Raw genomic sequence first — 19,185 nt, 5'->3', positions numbered from 1 at the left:
CTGACATGCACCTGTATTATAAAGCCGCGCAGCTACGAGTACTGGTGGAATGGTCCCAGCAGCTCTCAGAGAAACACTGGCTGCATATGGATAGGAGTGTGGCTGGGAGATCGATCTGGGATCTGGCCTGGAAGCCCAAGGTGGACAGGCCCAAGAACGCCTACATCAGCACGCCCACTAGCACTGTCCTGAAGGTGTGGGATACGGTCACCGGTGATGACCGCTGGACCACGTTTCCGTCCCCCTTTACCCCCATACACTTCAACCCGGCCTTCCCGCCGGCGATGCAGGAGGGACACTTCCGACAATGGAGAGCTCTCACGCATTTGTTCCATGGATCGGCACCTCTCACATTTCATAGCTGCATGCGAGACTATGGGATCCCGGCCACTGAACACTTCCACCACATCCAGCTCCTCCACTGGGCAACCTCAGCGGGAATAGGAGATGCCGCTACGAGACCACTTTCAACATTTGAGGCCTTCATTCTACGCACCTCCACTATGAAGGGGACGATTTCCTTCTTGTATGGGCTGCTGCTTGCCACCGCGGTATCTCCCCGTCCCCGCTACATGGAACACTGGGAGGTCCTTCAGGCCCGAGACGTTACCCACGAAGAATGGAAAGGTCTCTGGTGAGATATCGCGGCGCACAACCATTTGGTAGATCTCAGAGAGGCTCACCTAAAAACCATGCTAGATTGGTACCTCTACCCGTCCAAGCTACATCAAATACTTCCAGCCTCCTCGGACAGGTGTTGGAGGGGCTGTGGTCTGCTGGGGGACTTCCGCCACATTTGCTGGGACTGCCTGATCATCCGCTCGTTCTGGGCTGAAATTCTGTCCCACATCAAGGACATCCTAGGTTAGGAGGCAAGATGGCCGATGCTGGATTGCTGTGAGCAGTCGCATCTTTCCCCTCTCCAGCCTTAAGGACTCTAGAAGCATGATTTTAAGAAGCTGAATACCCTGAATACCCTGAATGGCGCCTGAATGGACATTACACGCTGACTCTAACCTGCTTGGTGTGTTTAATACAGGGTCCGCCGTAAAATATATTCAGAGTTGTTTTCGGGTTATTGCCTGGTTCAAGAGAGGTGCTAGGGGCCTGATGAGCGTGCTCGGGCTCAAGAAGAAACAGCAGGCACAGCAGGCACAAGCGAATAGGATGCCAGCTAGGACTCCAAAGCAAGAAAAGGAGAAAGAAAAACGATGCCGGGAGGAGTATCTGCGAGTGCCGAGGATGTGAACAAACCCCCTCGCAACCCCGGTGCCATCCCAAAGATAGGAATCCCAGCTAGGCGGAAAAAGAAACCAGGGCAGAAACCCAAATCGGCTCCTATGGTGCAAGTGAACACTGCATCACAACGAGCGGCGACTTCCAGTAAAGCGGGGAGAAATGAAGAAAAGCAGAAAAGCAAGGAGTCGATGCTGCGACAGCCTACCGTCACAGAGGCCTTTTCACCGAGATTATCCTTGCAGCACATGGAGGATACCGCAGGCGGCAGAGGCAGACGGGACAGCGGCATCAGCGGCATCAGCGGTATCAGCGGAGCCAGTAAAGGAGGCGAGAAGCAGGATCATTGGGAGAGCGTCTTCGAGGACGCTGTGGACGCTGATTGTGAGGTTGCTAGGCAACGCCGCAAGCTCGACCCAGGGAGTGAGCCGGAGCACGATTCTATCACGGGCATTTCCACTGTAGTCCTGACAGAGCAAGCATACCAGACGCCACGGCCAGAAGGTAATACTATCGACCCTGCTCCCACTGTGAAATGTAGAGCAAAAACTGTTGAGAGCTCGGGGCAGGCTGTGTTTGAGTTCGGTAACACTGGCATGCTGGGGGCCCTGATGCTAGTAGAAAAGGAGATGAATCTAGCAAAGGGGGAGTCTTCCAAAACATGGGGAAGTACCCTTAGCCTTGCAAGTAAAGATGGAGTGAGTGAGGGAGCAGAAAAGGCTGAAGGAGGGTCTGCTGAGGGAGATTGTTTTTATTCCCTAAACGAGGAATCGGAGCTAGAGCAAACCAGTGTTGGGAGCTCAGAGGAGTTCTCTGGCTCTGGCTCTGAGTTCAGCACAGATAAAGACACTACCCAGAAAAAGAAATCGCTAAAGTTATCCAGGCAGCTGACAGGGGGTTTCAAGGGGACCCAGAGAAAATTAGTATGGGACTACTCAGCGACCTCACAGTCATACCGGGAAGAGGATGGTAATAACCCAGAAATCCCCCCTGGGGGTACAACGCAACGGATCTATGACGTTACAACGCGTTATTTTACAACGCAGACCGTTACATCGGAATTTTTACAACGCAGGAACCATTACAATGCATGCCTTTACAACGCATGTCATTACATAGCAGATACTATTACAACGCATGCCATTACAATGTAAGTATAGGTAAGTATATCTTTTAAAAAAAAATGTAATTAAGTTAATTTAATTTATTTAATTTAATTAATTTAATTTTATTAATTTAAAAAAAGTAATTATTTTAATTTAAATTAATTATTGTAATTTAATTTATATTAACATTGTAATTGATTTAATGTATTTAATTTTATTTAATTAATGTAATTTAATTAATTTATAAATTTAAATAATATAATTTAATTTATTATAATAAATTTAATGTAAATAATTTTAAAATAATAAATAATTTAATTTAATTAATGTAATTTAAATAATTTATAAATTGTAAATAATATAATTTTATTTTATTAATTTTCAAATTCAAATTCAAATTCAAAGATAGCTTTATTCGGTATTTAACAAACACCATATAAGCAAACACTACAAAATGCAATCAAAAACACAACATTAGACACTTAGGTATTAAAAAAGAAATCACTGCAACAAATTACTCTTCGTTACGCTTGTCAATCAATTAATCTAGTCTTAAAAGCCATAAAATCTTTTCATAAAATACGTTTGGTACAAAAATGAATTCATTGGATTGATAAAACGGTTGAGGTAAATATAACATATTTATGTATTATGTGGTGTTATTAGGCACAGAATAATACTCCTACAAACCCTCAGCCTTCTAATCGCTTCTCATGGTTCCTCTACATTTTATAATGAACGACAAAAATGTTATCACCACTACAATAGTAAGCTCATCTTGGAGCAAATACAATCTATGGAGGGCAGTTTTACAACTTCTCAAACCCCACAGCTTTAATAGTGGCAACAGGTGTTTTTTCCTCCCCCACTGATAATACTTGCAGAATAGGATACAATGTATATTAGACTGGGTGGCTACTCCATCACACGGACATTTTATCAATTTCTCAGACCAATCATTTGGAACAGGGAACGTTATTAGCCTGAAAAAAGAATCCGTCCTCAATCGTGCTAAAAGCATTCTGTGATAACATGAAAAATTTGGCGCCAAATAAGGATGAAGGCCATGATCATGGAGGATCTGGCGATGGGCTATGATGGTAGACTTCTTGCTGCGAATAGCACTCCTACCTGCACACAAGAGGGTCGAAACGTGGACAATTATCCGTTTTCAACGTCAACTCTACGCCCTATTGTTTACATTTATTGAACTTTGTGGAGTATGCTCATTTGTAATATTTGTACGAACCTGATGGTCATGGTCTATGTACAAAACGTGTAACATGGACGAATGAGATATATGTGTTGATTATACTGCTTTGCAAGAATCTTTCTTCTTCCTTAACTATATCCTCACACGATCACCCACTTTCATCACCCCCCTCTTCCCCTAGTTGGGGCACTGTGAAACCACTAAAATTGTTTGGATAACTTGTATATAATTTTTTATACACTTTCCCATTGTGATTAAAACAATGTGGACAAAAAAATTGTTTATTCGGTTTATTTTCAAATTGTGTATTATTGTGTATATGTAACTGGGACCCCTTCCTTTCACCCCTAATATCAAGGGTAAAGTCTGATCTGGAAAGATTAAACAGCTTGCATTTATCCTTGGTAGGTACTACTAATATTATTAAGATGTTAATCCTCCCCAAGTTCCTTTACTTATTTAGATCTATCCCACTTTTTTTTTAAATTAAATGGTTCAACTCATTAGAGATTATTCTGAATAGATTCATCTGGGCGCAGGGTAAGACCAGGAGGGCATACAGATTCATGGCTCTACCGAGAGAGAGAGGGGGGTGGGGGGTACCTGATTTTAGAATGTACTATTTTGCGGCTGCCGTACAATATATGCAGGGGTTAATAGGGGGGGTGGTAATGAGCAAAAAGTGACAACCATGTCTACAGAAGTCTACGCGTCTGTTTTAGGAGAGGAAGCAGAAAACTGCTTCTTAAACTGCACGGATTATGGGTACTACAAGAGGACCAGATTTAAAACACTTAATGCAGCAGTTAGGATCTGGAATGCTTTTTTAAAAAGGGCAAGTCTTGGAAGATTTAATAGATATACTAGGCTATATAAGAATAGGTCATTCCCTGCGGCAGTTTTTGCTGATGGTACAATGGCTAGATGGGCTGAACGGGGAATAGTACAGATTGGGGATTTGAGGGACACGGAAGAGATAGTACAGTTTGCAGACCTTACGGCGAAATATGGTATTGATAGGAGGTCGTTTTTTAAATACCTGCAGGTCAGGAGCTTTTTGAGTAATAAACAAGGAGGGCCCGCAGGGTATCAAAGAAACGAAATTATGGAGAAAATACAGGTATCTGCGGATTGTACAATTAGGTCTTTGTATGCATGTTTGGTGAAAGGGAAAGTTGATGATATGGAAAAGTACTGCAATTAATGTGTAGATAAATTGAGCATTCCGATTGAAATATTCCAGGAGTCACTTGAACTGGCGCGTATGGTATTGTGCTCTGCTCCCCTTCAATCCCAGCACTACAAAACTCTGTACCTATTATATTTTACCCCAGCGAGAATAGCCAAATGGGGAGGTACTACTGGTACCACCTGCCCGAGGTTTAATTTTCTGGAGGCAGATATTGTGCATGTATTTGCTACTTGCCCCCAACTGCATACCTTGATTGGAAATATAGAACGCTTTTTAAATGGATCATTGGATATTCAAATAACTCTTACCCCCTCATTGTTGTTGTTGGGGATAGGCCCAGATTGGGGGAATACGCAGAGAGAATTTATCTTTGTGGCCGCTGCAGTATACAGATTGACTATAGCCAGGGCATGGCTCGATAGAAATCCACCTGCTGTGCAAAACTGGCTGGCTAATTTACTAGCGGCTTATAATTTGGAAAAATCTATATATGCTCGGAAAGGGGTAAGGGGAAAGATGAGGGGATTGAAAATTTGGGAACCTATATCCAGATGGAAAGAGAGTATGGGTTCGCATTTATATTAAGATTGCTATTGTAATGTAGAGCTAAAAGATGTACTGTATATATATAATATAATGATTTACTTCTTTGTTTTTGTAACTTATGATTGATATGAAATGTTTAATTGTACAATGTGCAATGAGCATAGTTTGGAAAAAATAAAAAGATATTTAAAAAAAAAAAAAAAAGGACATCCTAGGTTATCCAATCTCGGAATCGATGGCTCATGTCCTATTGGGGCTCCGCAACCCGATGTTAGAACATCAGACAAAAGCGGATACACATATCCTGTGGCTCTGCCTTGGAGCCGCCAAACTCACGCTAGCTGCAGCATGGAAGAAACCGACTACCCCAGCTATATCACTATGGCACGCGAGACTATGGAGACTACCGAGCATGGAGAGAATGGTGGACATCTTCCTTGGCAACTTTAAGAATTTCCTGTTCTGATGTGGTCCCGTAGTCCGCTTCTTATCACAAGAGCTGCCCTCTGCGGTCTGCCCATCCGCGTTTCGCACTATTCACCTTTTCCAGATTTGATCAGATTGTATGACTGAGGGGTTTAAAACTAATGTGTGTTGTCGCCACCACCGGGGGGCGGGAGGAGTGGGGAGTGGGGGGGACTCAGTTGGGTATGTTAGTTTGTTACCTGTTGCAGCACCGCATAGTCTGTGGAGGTTGACAGATTTTTGAGCATTATGCAGCACCATTTCCCCATGTGGGCTTCGCCACCCCTCTTTGCAAGACTATTACCGGTCGGCTGACTGAGAAGGGGTTTGAGCTTGTTTTCCTTTCTGCTCTTCGGAATGCACTGACTCTGAGAACTGAACTTTATTGGCATACTATGCTGCCTCCCTTTTCCTCCTTTTTAAGCCAACTACAGCAACCCCTGTGTGGGGAATATTGTGGGACTGTCGCTTGTATAATTTTTTTGCTTTCCTCTCTTCTTTTTTTCTGCAAAATACTAAAAACATTTTTTTTTAAAAGTCAGTGTTAGGGCTTGGAGAAAACATGAAATATTCTTTGTCTGTTGACAAAAAAATTGTCTATCATTGTAGGCAAAAGTTGGATTACCTTGTTTAGAAGATTAACATCACATAGAGCTATCTGAAGCAGCACTAATGCAGCTACAAACAAAACAGGCCACTTAGATCAGGCTCCTTAAACTTATTGTGCGTCCCTAGGTTCAAGAAAGCATGCATTGGTGGGAGATCCTCTGTGGCTATGGCTACTAAGCTTTGGAACGCTCTGCCCAACTTCTTGCGACAGATCAAATCTGAGCCTACCTTCAGGAAAGTCTTGAAAACTTGTCTCTTTCGCCTTGACCCATAGAATAGAATAGAATAGAAATAGATTTATTGAGCGCGGTTGCTGCCCGGGGGCGTCCAAGCGCTGAGGTGAGACGGAGAGACGAGCCAGAGCGCCGGGTTTAGAGCTGGGAGGTTTTGGCAAATAGAGTGTAGATAGCGTTTGTCGATCTAGTGGTTCGCATTTCTGTCTTGCTCTTACCACCAGGACACCTCTGTTTGAGGTAGCTGTTTGCACTCTTATAAATTATGTTATTATTATTATTATAGATGTGAAGCATCGCCTTCAGCATTGGTCGCATCAGCAATGTTCGTAACAGATGTTACCTGCACGCCTGATGTTTCCTCTCGTACTTCAGCATCATCAATTTGCATCTGTGAGATCTCAATGAATGCCGTTATCAGAATTGGTAGCCACTGGGGACAACACAGAGCATGGGCCATTACCCGTTCAAGCACAGTATCAACATCCATTGGCATGACTGATGGGAGTGTTAGACAGATGTCTAGCATGCATTCTTCTCCGCAGATTGGTCTGAATGACAGAAACCATATAGTATTTAATTCTCGTAGACTAGGTAACCCCAAAATTTGGACAATGTGCTCACAACACTTCATGGAGAACAGGTTGTCTCTGATGATATGGCTTGCCATATCGTAGCAGAAGGGGAAACTAGTATTGCTGCAAAGATTCCTAAAAGGAGGGGCAGTCCGTCAAACACAGAGCACAAAGTTTTGAAATATTCCGAGGACTGCTTGAAAAGGTGCTAACAGTCCAGAAAATACGTTCTTAAATAGATGTAAAATACCCCACGTATCAGACATGTTTAAGATACGACTTAACATTTCTGAGAAATGTATAGGGCAGTTTGTATTCAAAAGGGAATGTATCTTAGCAGAAGTCCTTGCAACATGTAGGTCAAAGGTCTCTTTGGCCGAGGTCAGTGGCACAATTTTTTGCAAAAAAATGGCTTTCATTCTGCTTAGAGTATCAATTTCTATAGAAGACATGTTCAGTGAAGGCCATAGAAGCAACTCCCTAACTGTCTTGGTTTGTGGAAACAATACTTGCATACAGCAAGTGACCCTGAATGAAACAGTTACCAGATATGGTATACCTGGTAACATGCCACAGCAGCTGTGATCGTTCAACATGAGGTAACTCCCATTCAAAAGTTGTCCAAAAATTGGATCAATCACTACAGCTGGTGAACCTTGCAGGTGACAGGATAAGTTGTTAGAGGAACCATAATGGGCTTGTGTAAATTAATTCCCTGACAAAGAGAGAAATGCTTACACATCTCCAACTCTCCCTGGTGGAACAAAGTGAGGACCTTCATGGCCTTCTTCCTCATTTCCAGGAGAAGCTGCATTTTCCAGGTTAAGGTCATTGTCACCTTCCTGGTCAGCTTCAGAGGTCAGGTCTTGGTCATTTTCAGCCCTGGGCCTTTCCTCCTCTGCTGCCCCACCCACTCTGTCTATCCCTCCAGGCCCTGAGGCTTTTCTGATATCATCCAACAGTATTACCTCTATGAGGCGTTGGGTGTTTTCACTATTGCCTGTCTTTAATCTCCTAGTAGTACACAAGGGTCTCAATTCCAAGAATGGGAGTCTGTCATTCTTGTATGACAGTAGAATATGTGATGTTACAACGCAATCAAAATGATAGCAGTATGTATCATCACAATTTTTACAACGCAAGTCTTTACAACGACTTGCGGTGGAGGACGCTGGACTTAGGAATAGTAAGATTTACCATTCCAACACCAGTCTACGTACAGTAGGGAAGGTGTTGGAATAATAAATCTTACTGTTCCTTAGGTTATAGCACCATCCAGCGCAAGTCGATGTAACTCTTGCGTTATAATGACTGCGTTCTAAATTCATTGAATTGAAATGAAATGAAATGAAAATGAGTTTTGTAGAGCGCAGATAGCTGCCCGGAGGCGTCCAAGCGCTGTGACTAAAAGGTGATCCAACAGATGGGCGAGTAGCACGAGAGGATGGGGAAGGCCTATTTATTGAACACAAATGTTTTCAGTTGTTTCCTGAAAGAGGTTAGGTCAGGATTGGACCTTAAGTAAGGTGGGAGAGTCTTCCACAACCTGGCCAGGTTTAAGTTGAAATAGCGGCCCCCATCTCTGGTCTGTTTGACCCTGGGCACGATAGCAAGAAATGCATTAGCTGAATGCAGCTGTCTGCCAGGGAGATACGGAGTGATTAAAGGGAGATTAATTGCTGGACCTGTTTCCCAGAATGACTGGTGGGCAATACAGAGGGATTTAAAGCTAATCCTGTCCCTAACAGGGAGCCAGTGCAGTGTTTTCAGTCCAGGTCTAGCAGAAAGTCTACGGGGAATTTGCAGTAGGGTGCAGGCTGCACAGTTTTGAATAACTTGCAGTTTCCGCAATGTGGTGTCGGGGGGTCCAAGATAAAGTGCGTTTCCGAAATCTAACCTGGAGTGGATCAGTCCCTGTACAACAGTTTGTTTGGCCTTGAATGGTAACAGGGGAAGTATCCTCCTTAACATTCTGAGAAGGCCAAAACAGGTGGCTGATAGCTTGGTGGCCTGATAATCTAAGGTCAGGGACCTGTCCAGCCAGATGCCCAAGCTCTTAATGGCATTCTTGGGGGCTGGAGGGGTGCCCAGACAGGCTGGCCAGAACGAGTCCACCGAAGATGGAGCCGAGCGTCCCAACAGCATGACCTCTGTCTTGTCCCCATTAAGCTTGAGACAAGACAGGGTCATCCAGCTGTTCACTTCACTCAGGTAGCCTGCCAGATCTACCATGTCAGCAGAGCCCTCGGTCCCCGTCAGAGAGACCACTAGCTGGGTATCATCTGCATAGGTAACAATCTTAATACCATATGGACGGACGAGCCCAGCCAGCGGCCTCATGTAGACGTTAAACAACGTCGGGGTAAGCGAGGAGCCCTGCGGGACCCCGCAGCCCAAAGGTCTGCTGGTGGATGTGGTATTTCCCTCAAAAACCTGAAAGGTTCTGTCACTCAGGAAAGACCCAATCCATTTCAACGCTCCCCCTCAGATTCCAATATCATAGAGACGCTGCCATAAGATTTCATGATTCACAGTGTCAAAAGCAGCGCTTAGATCGAGGAGGATGACAGCCACCGATCCCCCTCGATCCAAGATTCCTCTAGTTTTCTCCAGAACTGCCAGCAAAGCAGATTCCGTCCCATGTTTGGGGCGGAAACCCGTTTCTAGAAAATTAGTCAAAAGACTGTTGATATATTTCTCTAGAATCTTGCTGATCCAGGGGAGCAGGGAAATGGGACGATAGTTACTAAAGTTGTTTATGTCCATGTTAGGTTTCTTCACGAGTGCCTTCACTCTAGCCTCTTTCCATGCAGGTGGAACCGTGTTAGTGGAGATTGAGGCATTAAGTACCTCCAACATAACAGGAAGGATGGTGTGGCTAACGGCCATTAGGGAACTCGGCGGTGCAGGATCACAGGGAGAGCCTGATTTTACTTGCCTCATTAAAGTGGCAAGCAAGTCCAGGCATAGTAGAGGGAGCTCAACTAGCATAGATAACGAATTTCCTAGTATATCCTGCTTAGAGCTTGTCAGGATGTCTACTGGGGCATTTGAAATGGAATTCGAGAATGATGAGTAGATGAGATCCACTTTGTTGTAGAAAAAGTCCGCTAGATCATTGCAGCGAGCTTCACTATTTACGGGGGGCTGAGGTAGTTTGGTACGACTCTTTATTGCGGTATAATCACTGTGATGAAAAGGATGTTTTCCTGCCAGTAACCTACTGACATCTGGTAGGGACCCACTGGTTCCTGGCCTTGAAGACATCACTAGTGTTGTGGGGTGTATGCACCTACCTACTCTAGTGTGGCCCACTAAACTCTCTTGAGTTGTAGAAAGGGTGTTCTATGCCCTCGATACACAACTCTAAGTTCAGTAGAACTTACTGTAGTTTAAGCTTTTACCATATGTACCTCAGGTACCAATAATGGTTTTCAGTTAGTGACTCACTTGAGATTATCTGGTAAAACAATGGCAAGCTTGAATCCGAAACGCTGCACACCAATTTGAGAAGTTGGCCTGGCATATGCTGTCCACTATTTCTAGTGGGCACCTTGCACCAGTCCAAACAACCTCTTAGAGGTGATAGGTTAAAGACAACCTTATTTGAAAGCCATCCTAGTGGTAGTTACGGAGAGCAGCCTTCAGGCTAAGTCTTGAAGGAATCTAAAGTGGCTTGTTTTACCAGTCTATAATCTCTTGAATGACCCAATGAAAGGAAAACTACACCAGGTAGATATATAAAATATATACATTTATACTAAACACACCCTACTAGACTCTTTATGGGGATAGAGGTCAAAGCACATATGTTACACTTAATATATCACTGTAAATTAGCACAATATGCATTGAGTCCTAGGGGCGTACCAAACCATATATTAAGAAAGTGGTATAAGAACCATGACTTGACTAGACACAAGGCTTAGAGCCTGTAGAATCGCTGGGACCACAAGGAAACACCCAAGGTAGTAACACAGGGGACCCACGGGGGACGTGTGCAGCATGAGAACACAGCCGCAAGACGCCGCTAGTTTCCATTTGGAAAGTCGCGGGTGGTAATTTAAAGATTAAGGACACTTAGAAGAGGACTTTGAGCAAACACCTTGGGACTTAAGGAGTACTAGGGCCAAAACCCAAGGGAGCACCAGAGATCTCGGGTTACCTCACCCAGGGAAGCCGGGTGCATAGGTGTCTTTTGGTGTCCGGAATCGTTGTTAATTTCATTGACGATCTACTGCAAAGTGGTGCTGCTGTCAAAGTGGAAAGTGGCCTGTGTGATCCAAGCCTGGATTTAAGATGAGCTAAACATGAAAGCAGAGGGGACAGAGTCTGGGTCACTTGCCAGTGACCAGGGACACAATAGACGAATGTTCACCGATGTTGGGTGATTTCACGTTGAAGAGTGAAGCTTGACTCAGCAGCCACGAGAACTAGAAGGCATTGATGATAACCAGGAGCTGGAATCAAGCTATCCTACAGAGGATGTCGAGTGCTGCAGTGTTGGTGACCGGACTTGACCCAACAAACCTTGGCAACAGCAACCCATGCAGAAAGAGAAGAAATGCTTTGGTGCGGACCAGCAAGGTTCTAGGGACTTCCCAAGTGGTGCAGAGTCAGGTCCCCTCTGGAGCAACCAAAAAAACTCTATTAAAGTCAAATTTGCCTTCTCAGGGACCCACCAGTCAAGAGACCAGGGATCACACATGTACCTTGACCGAAAACACAAAGGGTCGGCTCACTGAACACTCATGGGGTGCAGGCTAGCAATCTTTGGCGGAAAAGGTGCTCGGGGTCTGGGCTACAAGTAACTCAATGCACAACCTCCAGGAGCGTCAAGAAGCTAATGCACTTGCAAATGTGCACGGTGTCCAGTGGTTACGGTTACACAGTACTCACGTGGGCTGCAGGACTCAGGACGGCCTCAGAAAAGTCTGGAAATCTACCTCATGGCCTGCAATTACTTTTCAGTCCATCGGGAGATTCGGAGATGGGGACCGGTCAGATGCATCTTTGGTGCCTGCTAAGCAGGGGAGTAACTCATTTACTCCAAGGGAGATTCTTCAGTCATCTAGTCATGTAGATCATTGAAGTTTCAGGATATCTGTAGCAGAGTTTCGTCCAGGTGTAATCTGAAGTCCTGTAGCCAGGGGTTCCTTTCTTATACCCAAGCAAGGGGTTGTATTTGTATTTGTATTTATTTATTTGTAAAGCGCTAACATTCATCCTGAAAGGACATCACGGCGCTGAAGAAAGTTGCAAGTGATTTGACATCAGCTCTGATTGAAAATTATTGATCTGGCCTGGGAAAGAGGAATGTTTTCAATTGTTTCTTAAATGAGACAAAGCAGTCATTTGTTCTAATTTTAGGGGGTAGCTCGTTCCACTTTGTTGCCGCAATGTGAGAGAAGGCCCGCTCTCCCATCCTGACAGTACGAGCTCGGGTGATGACTGCTCTTCCTAACGTCATAGATCGTAGGTGTCTAGAGGGTATATGAAATCTGACCCTGTCATGTAGGATGGTGGGGCCTGTGCCGTGGAGTACCTTATGAGAAATGCACAACAGCTTAAAGATGGCTCGTTGCCGCATTGGGAGCCAATGAAGCTCACGCATGCAACTTTTAGCTGAATCATATTTTCTTTTATTGCAGATGGCTTTGGCAGCGGCATTCTGAACCAGCTGTAATTTAGAAAAGAGATAATCCGCCATTCCTACAAACAGAGAGTTACCGTAGTCCAGCCTACTCATCAGTAGTGACTGGACTAAGGTTTTCCTACAATCCGTTGGCACCCAGGGGAAGACACGTCTAAGCAACTTCAAAAGTCCAAAGCTCCTTCCACAAGTTATAGAAACATGGGATTTCATGGATAAATCCCTATCCAGTGTTATACCTAAGTTTTTTGCTTTAGCAGTGGGGTTGGGAGGCAAACCCAAGTCACTTGGCCACCAGCTGTTGTCCCAGGCCTGTGTACCTCTGCCGAACAGTAGGATTTCGGATTTGTCGGCGTTTAGTCTAAGGCAGTGGTCCTGCATCCAAGTTGCCAATTCAGTCAAACCGTTCGTCAATCTAGTTTTGGAGTCATCATTTCCATCAATGGTGACCATCAGCTGAGTGTCATCAGCATAAGAGCACATTTCTACGCCCCACTTTTTGGCAATGGTTGCAAGCGAGGAGACGAATACATTAAACAGAGTTGGGCTCAATGACGCCCCCTGGGGAACTCCGTATTTTATGAGTCGTGGAGGGGATGTGTAGTCACCCAAACGTACTGATTGGGTTCGATCCGCTAGGAACGATTGTAGCCATCCCAATGCTTTGCCCAGTATTCCTTTCTTTGCCAGGATGTTCAACAGTTGATTGTGGGGTACAGTATCAAAAGCCGCTGATAGATCAAGAAGTATCAGTGCGACTGTTCTACCCTGATCTACCTTGGTTCTGATACTGTCTGTCACCGCTAAGAGTGTAGTTTCGGTGCTGTTGTTTGTCCGGAACCCTGTCTGTGAATCATCCAGCAGGCCATTTGCTTCCAGAAATGTGGACAGACTTCTGTTGACTAACTTCTCCAGAACCTTTGATAAGTAAGGTAGCTGGGATATTGGTCTGTAATTGGCCGGATTGTTTACGTCTGCTCCAGCCTTCTTTACTAAAGGGGTGACTAGGGCCTGTTTCCATGAATCAGGAAATTCAGCAGAACTAAGGGAGAGATTGAGTACTCTAGTAACTGCTGGACATATTACAGGAGTTAACTGGGAAAAAATGTGATGTGGACAAGGGTCAAGTGGAGAACCCGACTTGACCTCAAGCATGTACATACTCTGGGGACCCACCTATGGGAGGGTCTGTAAAGAGGGGTGAATACAGCCATTTCCTTTGTCCAGTTTTGTGCCAGAGCAGGGGCTGGTAGACTCTGCAACCGGTTTGAACTGGGCTATGCACAGGGACACCAAATGTGCCCCTAATACAGACTTCAAAGCACTCTCATAGTGCACCCACCCAGCCCCAATACACTAAAACCAGTCTGGGAGGTGGTGACACCTCCCTGTGACAGGAGAAACCTATTGTCCAGGCCTCCCCTGCTGGAATTTTGTCCAGCAACAGGAGGCCAGACTCTTGTCTGTGGCTGCAGCATCCATTTTGTGATGCTAGGGATCTTTTAAACTGGTACCGGGTATACCGGTGTGTACATGTCTCTCTCTCTAGAAGGGTGGAATCATATCTTCGCCGCCAGGACTGGCGGGGGGGTTGATTCCAAAGTGTTAAACACCAAACACGACATTTTTCGAAAATACTACTAGTGAGTCACAAATCCTTTTTTGCGAGTTGGTAATAGGTAACAGACTCGCAAAATAGGGTTTGTACTTTGCACAGACCTATTTTGCAAATACAAATGGGCCGAATTCCTTATGCAACCACAAAAAACATACATCTGGCCCACTGAATATTTAGAGCAGAGAAGTGCACACTTTCAAAAAGTGTCATTTCTAAAATAGCAATGTTAAATCCAACTTCACTAGTAAAGAGGATTTATCAAAACCATTCCACACACATGTAATAGCTATGCCTCTCTGATCAGGTATTTCAGTTTAAAGGTATTTTAAATATTTCCCAATGTTAGCCTATGAAAGCAGTACGCATCACAGCATTGAAAAACTATTTTAGCTATTTGTCGGTACTAGAACATGTAAAACACAAAGGCACATGTCCTACCTTTTACTAACATAGCACCATGCCCTATGAGTTACCTAGTGCCTGCCTTAGGGTTCACTTCTGTGAAAAAAAGGGGAATTTAAGCCTTGGCAAGTAGTTTTAAATGCAAAGTCGAAATGGCCGTAACCTGCTCATGCAGGCCCTTTAAGGGCAGGCCTGGGATATGGTTAAGGGGCTACTTATGTGAGTGGCACAATCAGTGCTGCAGACCCTCTAGTGGCATTTAATTTACGAGCTCTGGGTACAGGTAGTGCACACTCCTAGAGATTCACAAGTAAATTAAATTTGCCAAATGGGTCTGAGCAAATGCAACCATGTTTTAGGGAGAGAGCACAAGCACTTTAGCACTGGTTAGCAGCCATAAAGTGCACAGAGTCATAAAGTCAGCAAATACTAGTACTGCCAAACATTTGCAATGCAATCAGTCTCGTTTTTGTGGATTTTGTGCACAGATGGAACTAAGTTCAAACCGCATTCAAAAAGATCATACCCTGTCGATGTCACTTCATTGAGTGATGGGCAATTTTACTTCATAGCTGCTCAAAAAATTAATTTCAATCAATGTGAAAAATAAATTAGTGACAGTTCTTTTCAGCTCTACTGCTGCACCGATGACTTTCATTAGCAATCAGTCAGTACTCTGGGAGACTGCACATGTTGTAATTGGAGGGACTTTTAAAGTTGTTTTACAGTGTTTGGGGCCAACCTTGGCATGTGTTGCAGTCCTTATAGTGATACACCAAACACCAAAAAGGCGATGGGAGGCTGCTTGCAATAATTCTAATTACTGACAATAACTACTCGAAAAGAATCGGTCCCCTGGTAACGACTAAAGATAGAGAAGCCGGGGATATAGACTCAATGTACAAACAGAAGACTCCACCTATGTGATTAGGCTATTCTATGCATCAGCTTATTATTTAACCACTCTAGTAGTGCCAGTAATGACCATGCTCTTCACAGCAAGTATATTGATATATACTTTATTTTTTGATTTTAAGAGAATTTGGTGTGTCACAGTGAAAAATCATGTAATATAAATTGAAAAAAAACAGGTCCCATTTACTCAAAAAAAAAAAAACATTTACTCATTTATTACTTACAATGATGTATAATCAATTTTAACCAACAACTGTCTTCATCTTGATGTTACAGAACAACAAAGGGAATGATGTTGCACAAAATATCAAAAGATAAGGATCAGATTCAACATTATAAAATACTTTTTAAATGTGTGCTCAAATATCCAGATTGGATAGCATAAGACAGTTCATAAAGGGAACTCGTTCAAGCGTCGACGCGCGTTTCGGTGAGACACCCATTCACTGGGTATCACCTTCTTCAGGGCGCATATGGTGGTAAAAAAGAAGAATAGGCAATGTGGACCTGTCTGGAGCATAATATAGCGGTATAGACCTCCTCGGTAGAAACTATTTGGGAACCGAGTTTGAACTTTATGAAGAAACACTGCCAGGAGAGAGGTGTGCAAATTTAGGATTTCTGATTACAGTCGTAGGAGTTGTAGGCTGTACCTCATAGTGGTGCAGAGCTCCTGAAAGTTTTCAGTCAACGATTTCCAAAAATCCGCCGTTGTGGTGACTTCTCCGTGTATCGACTCAGATGTGAGAAATTGAAAAAAGAGGGACCGAGATGCGCCCCGCTGGTGCTCTAATCCGATAGTCCAGGCGGCTCAATTTTCTGCAGCGGGACGTTGTGCTGTTATGCGGTTACTTGGCTGACTCAGCGACCTTATCCCAGCTTAGTCACCATCACTACTACCATTACGAAGTGAAAGGAACTCATACAAGACTATCAGATTAGAGCACAGTGCGGCACGTCTAGGTCCCTCTTTTTTCAATTTCTCACATCTGAGTTTATACACGCAGAAGTCACCACGACGGCGGATTTTTGGAAATCATTGACTGTTTTCCCTTGTAGCTGAACCATCAGTCAATAGTTAGAATGGGGGAGATGTTAGGGGAAACCATGGAAACAGCAACATACCCAGTGTTTGGCCCTACAGAGTGCCAAAGGATGCTCTGGCCAAGACAGAGCCCTGCGGGTGAGGCAGCTGAACTCTAGTTCAAATCCTACTATGTAGTCCTTTAAGTTGACTGTTACCTAACTAGTCTTGTGCAGGGGGTCAGGAGAAAACCAGGCTCTTTGTTCTGGTCAATGAGGACTTGACTGTGGCTGAGATATCACAGAGCCTTGTTGCGCTGTGGCCAGTGATCTCATTGACTCTATGATGTAGAGGAATGAGGACCCTGCTTCAAGCTGGTCTGTGAATGTATGACCCCGAGTTGAGAGGACACTGCTGTGATACTTGCAGGTCAATGATTTTTTACCTTGAGTTGAGAGGTGACAGCACTCTATTTCACAGTGGTGACCTAGTTTGTGGACCCTCTGCATCATCCCTTAAAATCCCCCCTACCCCCGCCCCACCACCCCACTGCTATTACCTGCATGGACGATGGCTGATTAGTCCAGAGGAATGCCCCGGAGCTCCCGGGGCAGGAGCACAGAGTGCTCGAGTCTTGCAGTGTCCCCTGAGACCTAAAAACCAAAGCTAGCCCCCTTTGTGTGACAGCAGCTGCTATATTCTCCCTGCTTGGGGCCTCCTCATCCGCTGGGGCGGGATTCACAAAACTAACTTAAGACAAAATCCTAAACTTACTACCATTTTGGTATTCACAGAAGGCACATACTCATTTTGGTATTTAAAGAAGGCACTTACTCATTTCGGTATTCACAGAAGTTATGAGTCCTAACTTTAGGACTCCTAAATGCCTTCTGTGAATACCGAAAGTCTTAAAGTTAGGATTTTTCTCAGTTTAGGAGTAGTAGAGTTAGGACTCCTAACAGTCCTAAATGCCTTCTGTGAATACCGAAATTCTTAAAGTTAGGATTTTCTCTGTTTAGGATTAGTAAAGTTAGGACTCCTAACTTTAGGACTCCTAAATGCCTTCTGTGAATCCTGAAAGTCTTAAAGTTAGGATTTTTCTCTGTTAAGGAGTAGTAAAGTTAGGACTCCTAACTTTACTAATCCCAAACTGAGAAAAATCCCAACTTTAAGACTTTCAGTATTCACAGAAGGCATTTAGGAGTCCTAAAGTTAGGACTCCTAACTTCTGGAAATACCGAAATGAGTAAGTGCCTTCTGTGAATACCAAAATGGTAGTAAGTTTAGGATTTTGTATCAAGTTAGTTCCATTAATCGGGCCCCTGGTCTCTGACTTAAAATACACTTTATACCAATATGGCAGCTATTCGTAAATGTTAACATGAACTGTGCACCACTTGGGGAGTAGAGACTTCTGTCGAGGTACAGAATCGATAAATGAAGTTCTGTTCACCTTGGACGAGCCTGAAGGTAGGTCAAAGGAAGATAATTTTAAATGAAGAGGTGCAATAAAGTATATTTTAAAGTAAGAGATGTAATAAAGTGTGTTTTAAAGGAAGAGGGGCAATAAAGTGTATATTAAAGGATAAAGTGCAATAAAGTGTGTTTTAACTGCAGAATTCATGAAGACATCAGTGTCTGCCTCGCCTTCTCTTCTGTGATTCACCTGCTCATTATGGCAGCCAGGCCCCTTTTGTTCTACTCATTAAACTATGCATTCCTTTGTAGGCTGGGCATTGCCCCAATTGCGCACTACCTGAGGAGGGGGTGTTTCAACGATAGCAGTTCATTTAAAGGAAACACCATCAAACACATTCACAAGCACATCTTTCACCACCTTCCTTATTTCCACACCAGTTGCTATATAAACCCAGTGACTCAGAGACACCAGCCAGGTATTCCATCACACTAGGACATCACACGAGAAAGGTCCCATACTGAACACGCACAGAACCCTTCCACAGACACCAAACAAGCAGGACCCCATACTGAACTCACTCAGAACCCTGCAACAGACACCACTCAGGAAGGACCCCCATACTGAACTCACTCACAACCCTGCCACAAACACCACAAAAATTATGCAGAATTAGGACCCCATACTTACCTCACTCAGAACCCTCCACAAACACCACACAAGCAGGACCCCATACCAACCTCACTCAGAACCCTGCCACAGACACCACACAAGAAGGACCCTATATTGACCTCACTCAGAACCCTGCCACAAACACCACACACATTTGATCAGATTTGTGCTGCTCCGTCTTGAAGCGATGAAGGCTGTGGTGGTCTCCCTCCTGGCTGCTGTCCTCCTCTTTGGGACAGGTAAGGGTGCCCATCCGATTGTATGGTATGACTCTACCCATTGGGACTTCCTATAGAAGTTAACATACAG

The 19,185-nt window shown here is 44.2% G+C and overlaps 2 protein-coding genes across 2 annotated transcripts in view; both read left to right on the top strand.

The window, feature by feature from the left end:
• Positions 1–19,185, top strand: part of LOC147718160 (uncharacterized) — a 467,639-nt gene that overhangs the window by 150,461 nt on the left and 297,993 nt on the right. The window lies entirely within an intron of this gene.
• Positions 18,704–19,185, top strand: part of LOC147718161 (ly-6/neurotoxin-like protein 1) — a 48,485-nt gene continuing 48,003 nt past the window's right edge. The window contains exon 1 of the mRNA XM_086919233.1: positions 18,704–19,115. Coding sequence (XP_086775359.1) covers positions 19,064–19,115 — 52 coding nt within the window. The 5' untranslated portion in view covers positions 18,704–19,063. The remainder of the gene's footprint in view (positions 19,116–19,185) is intronic.

The sequence above is a fragment of the Lissotriton vulgaris genome, chromosome 4_2 (assembly GCF_964263255.1).
Source record: "Lissotriton vulgaris chromosome 4_2, aLisVul1.2, whole genome shotgun sequence".
In the NCBI taxonomy this organism is placed as follows: domain Eukaryota; kingdom Metazoa; phylum Chordata; class Amphibia; order Caudata; family Salamandridae; genus Lissotriton; species Lissotriton vulgaris.
Note: the sequence above shows the minus strand (reverse complement) of the source record. Positions and strands in the feature narration are given on the sequence as shown.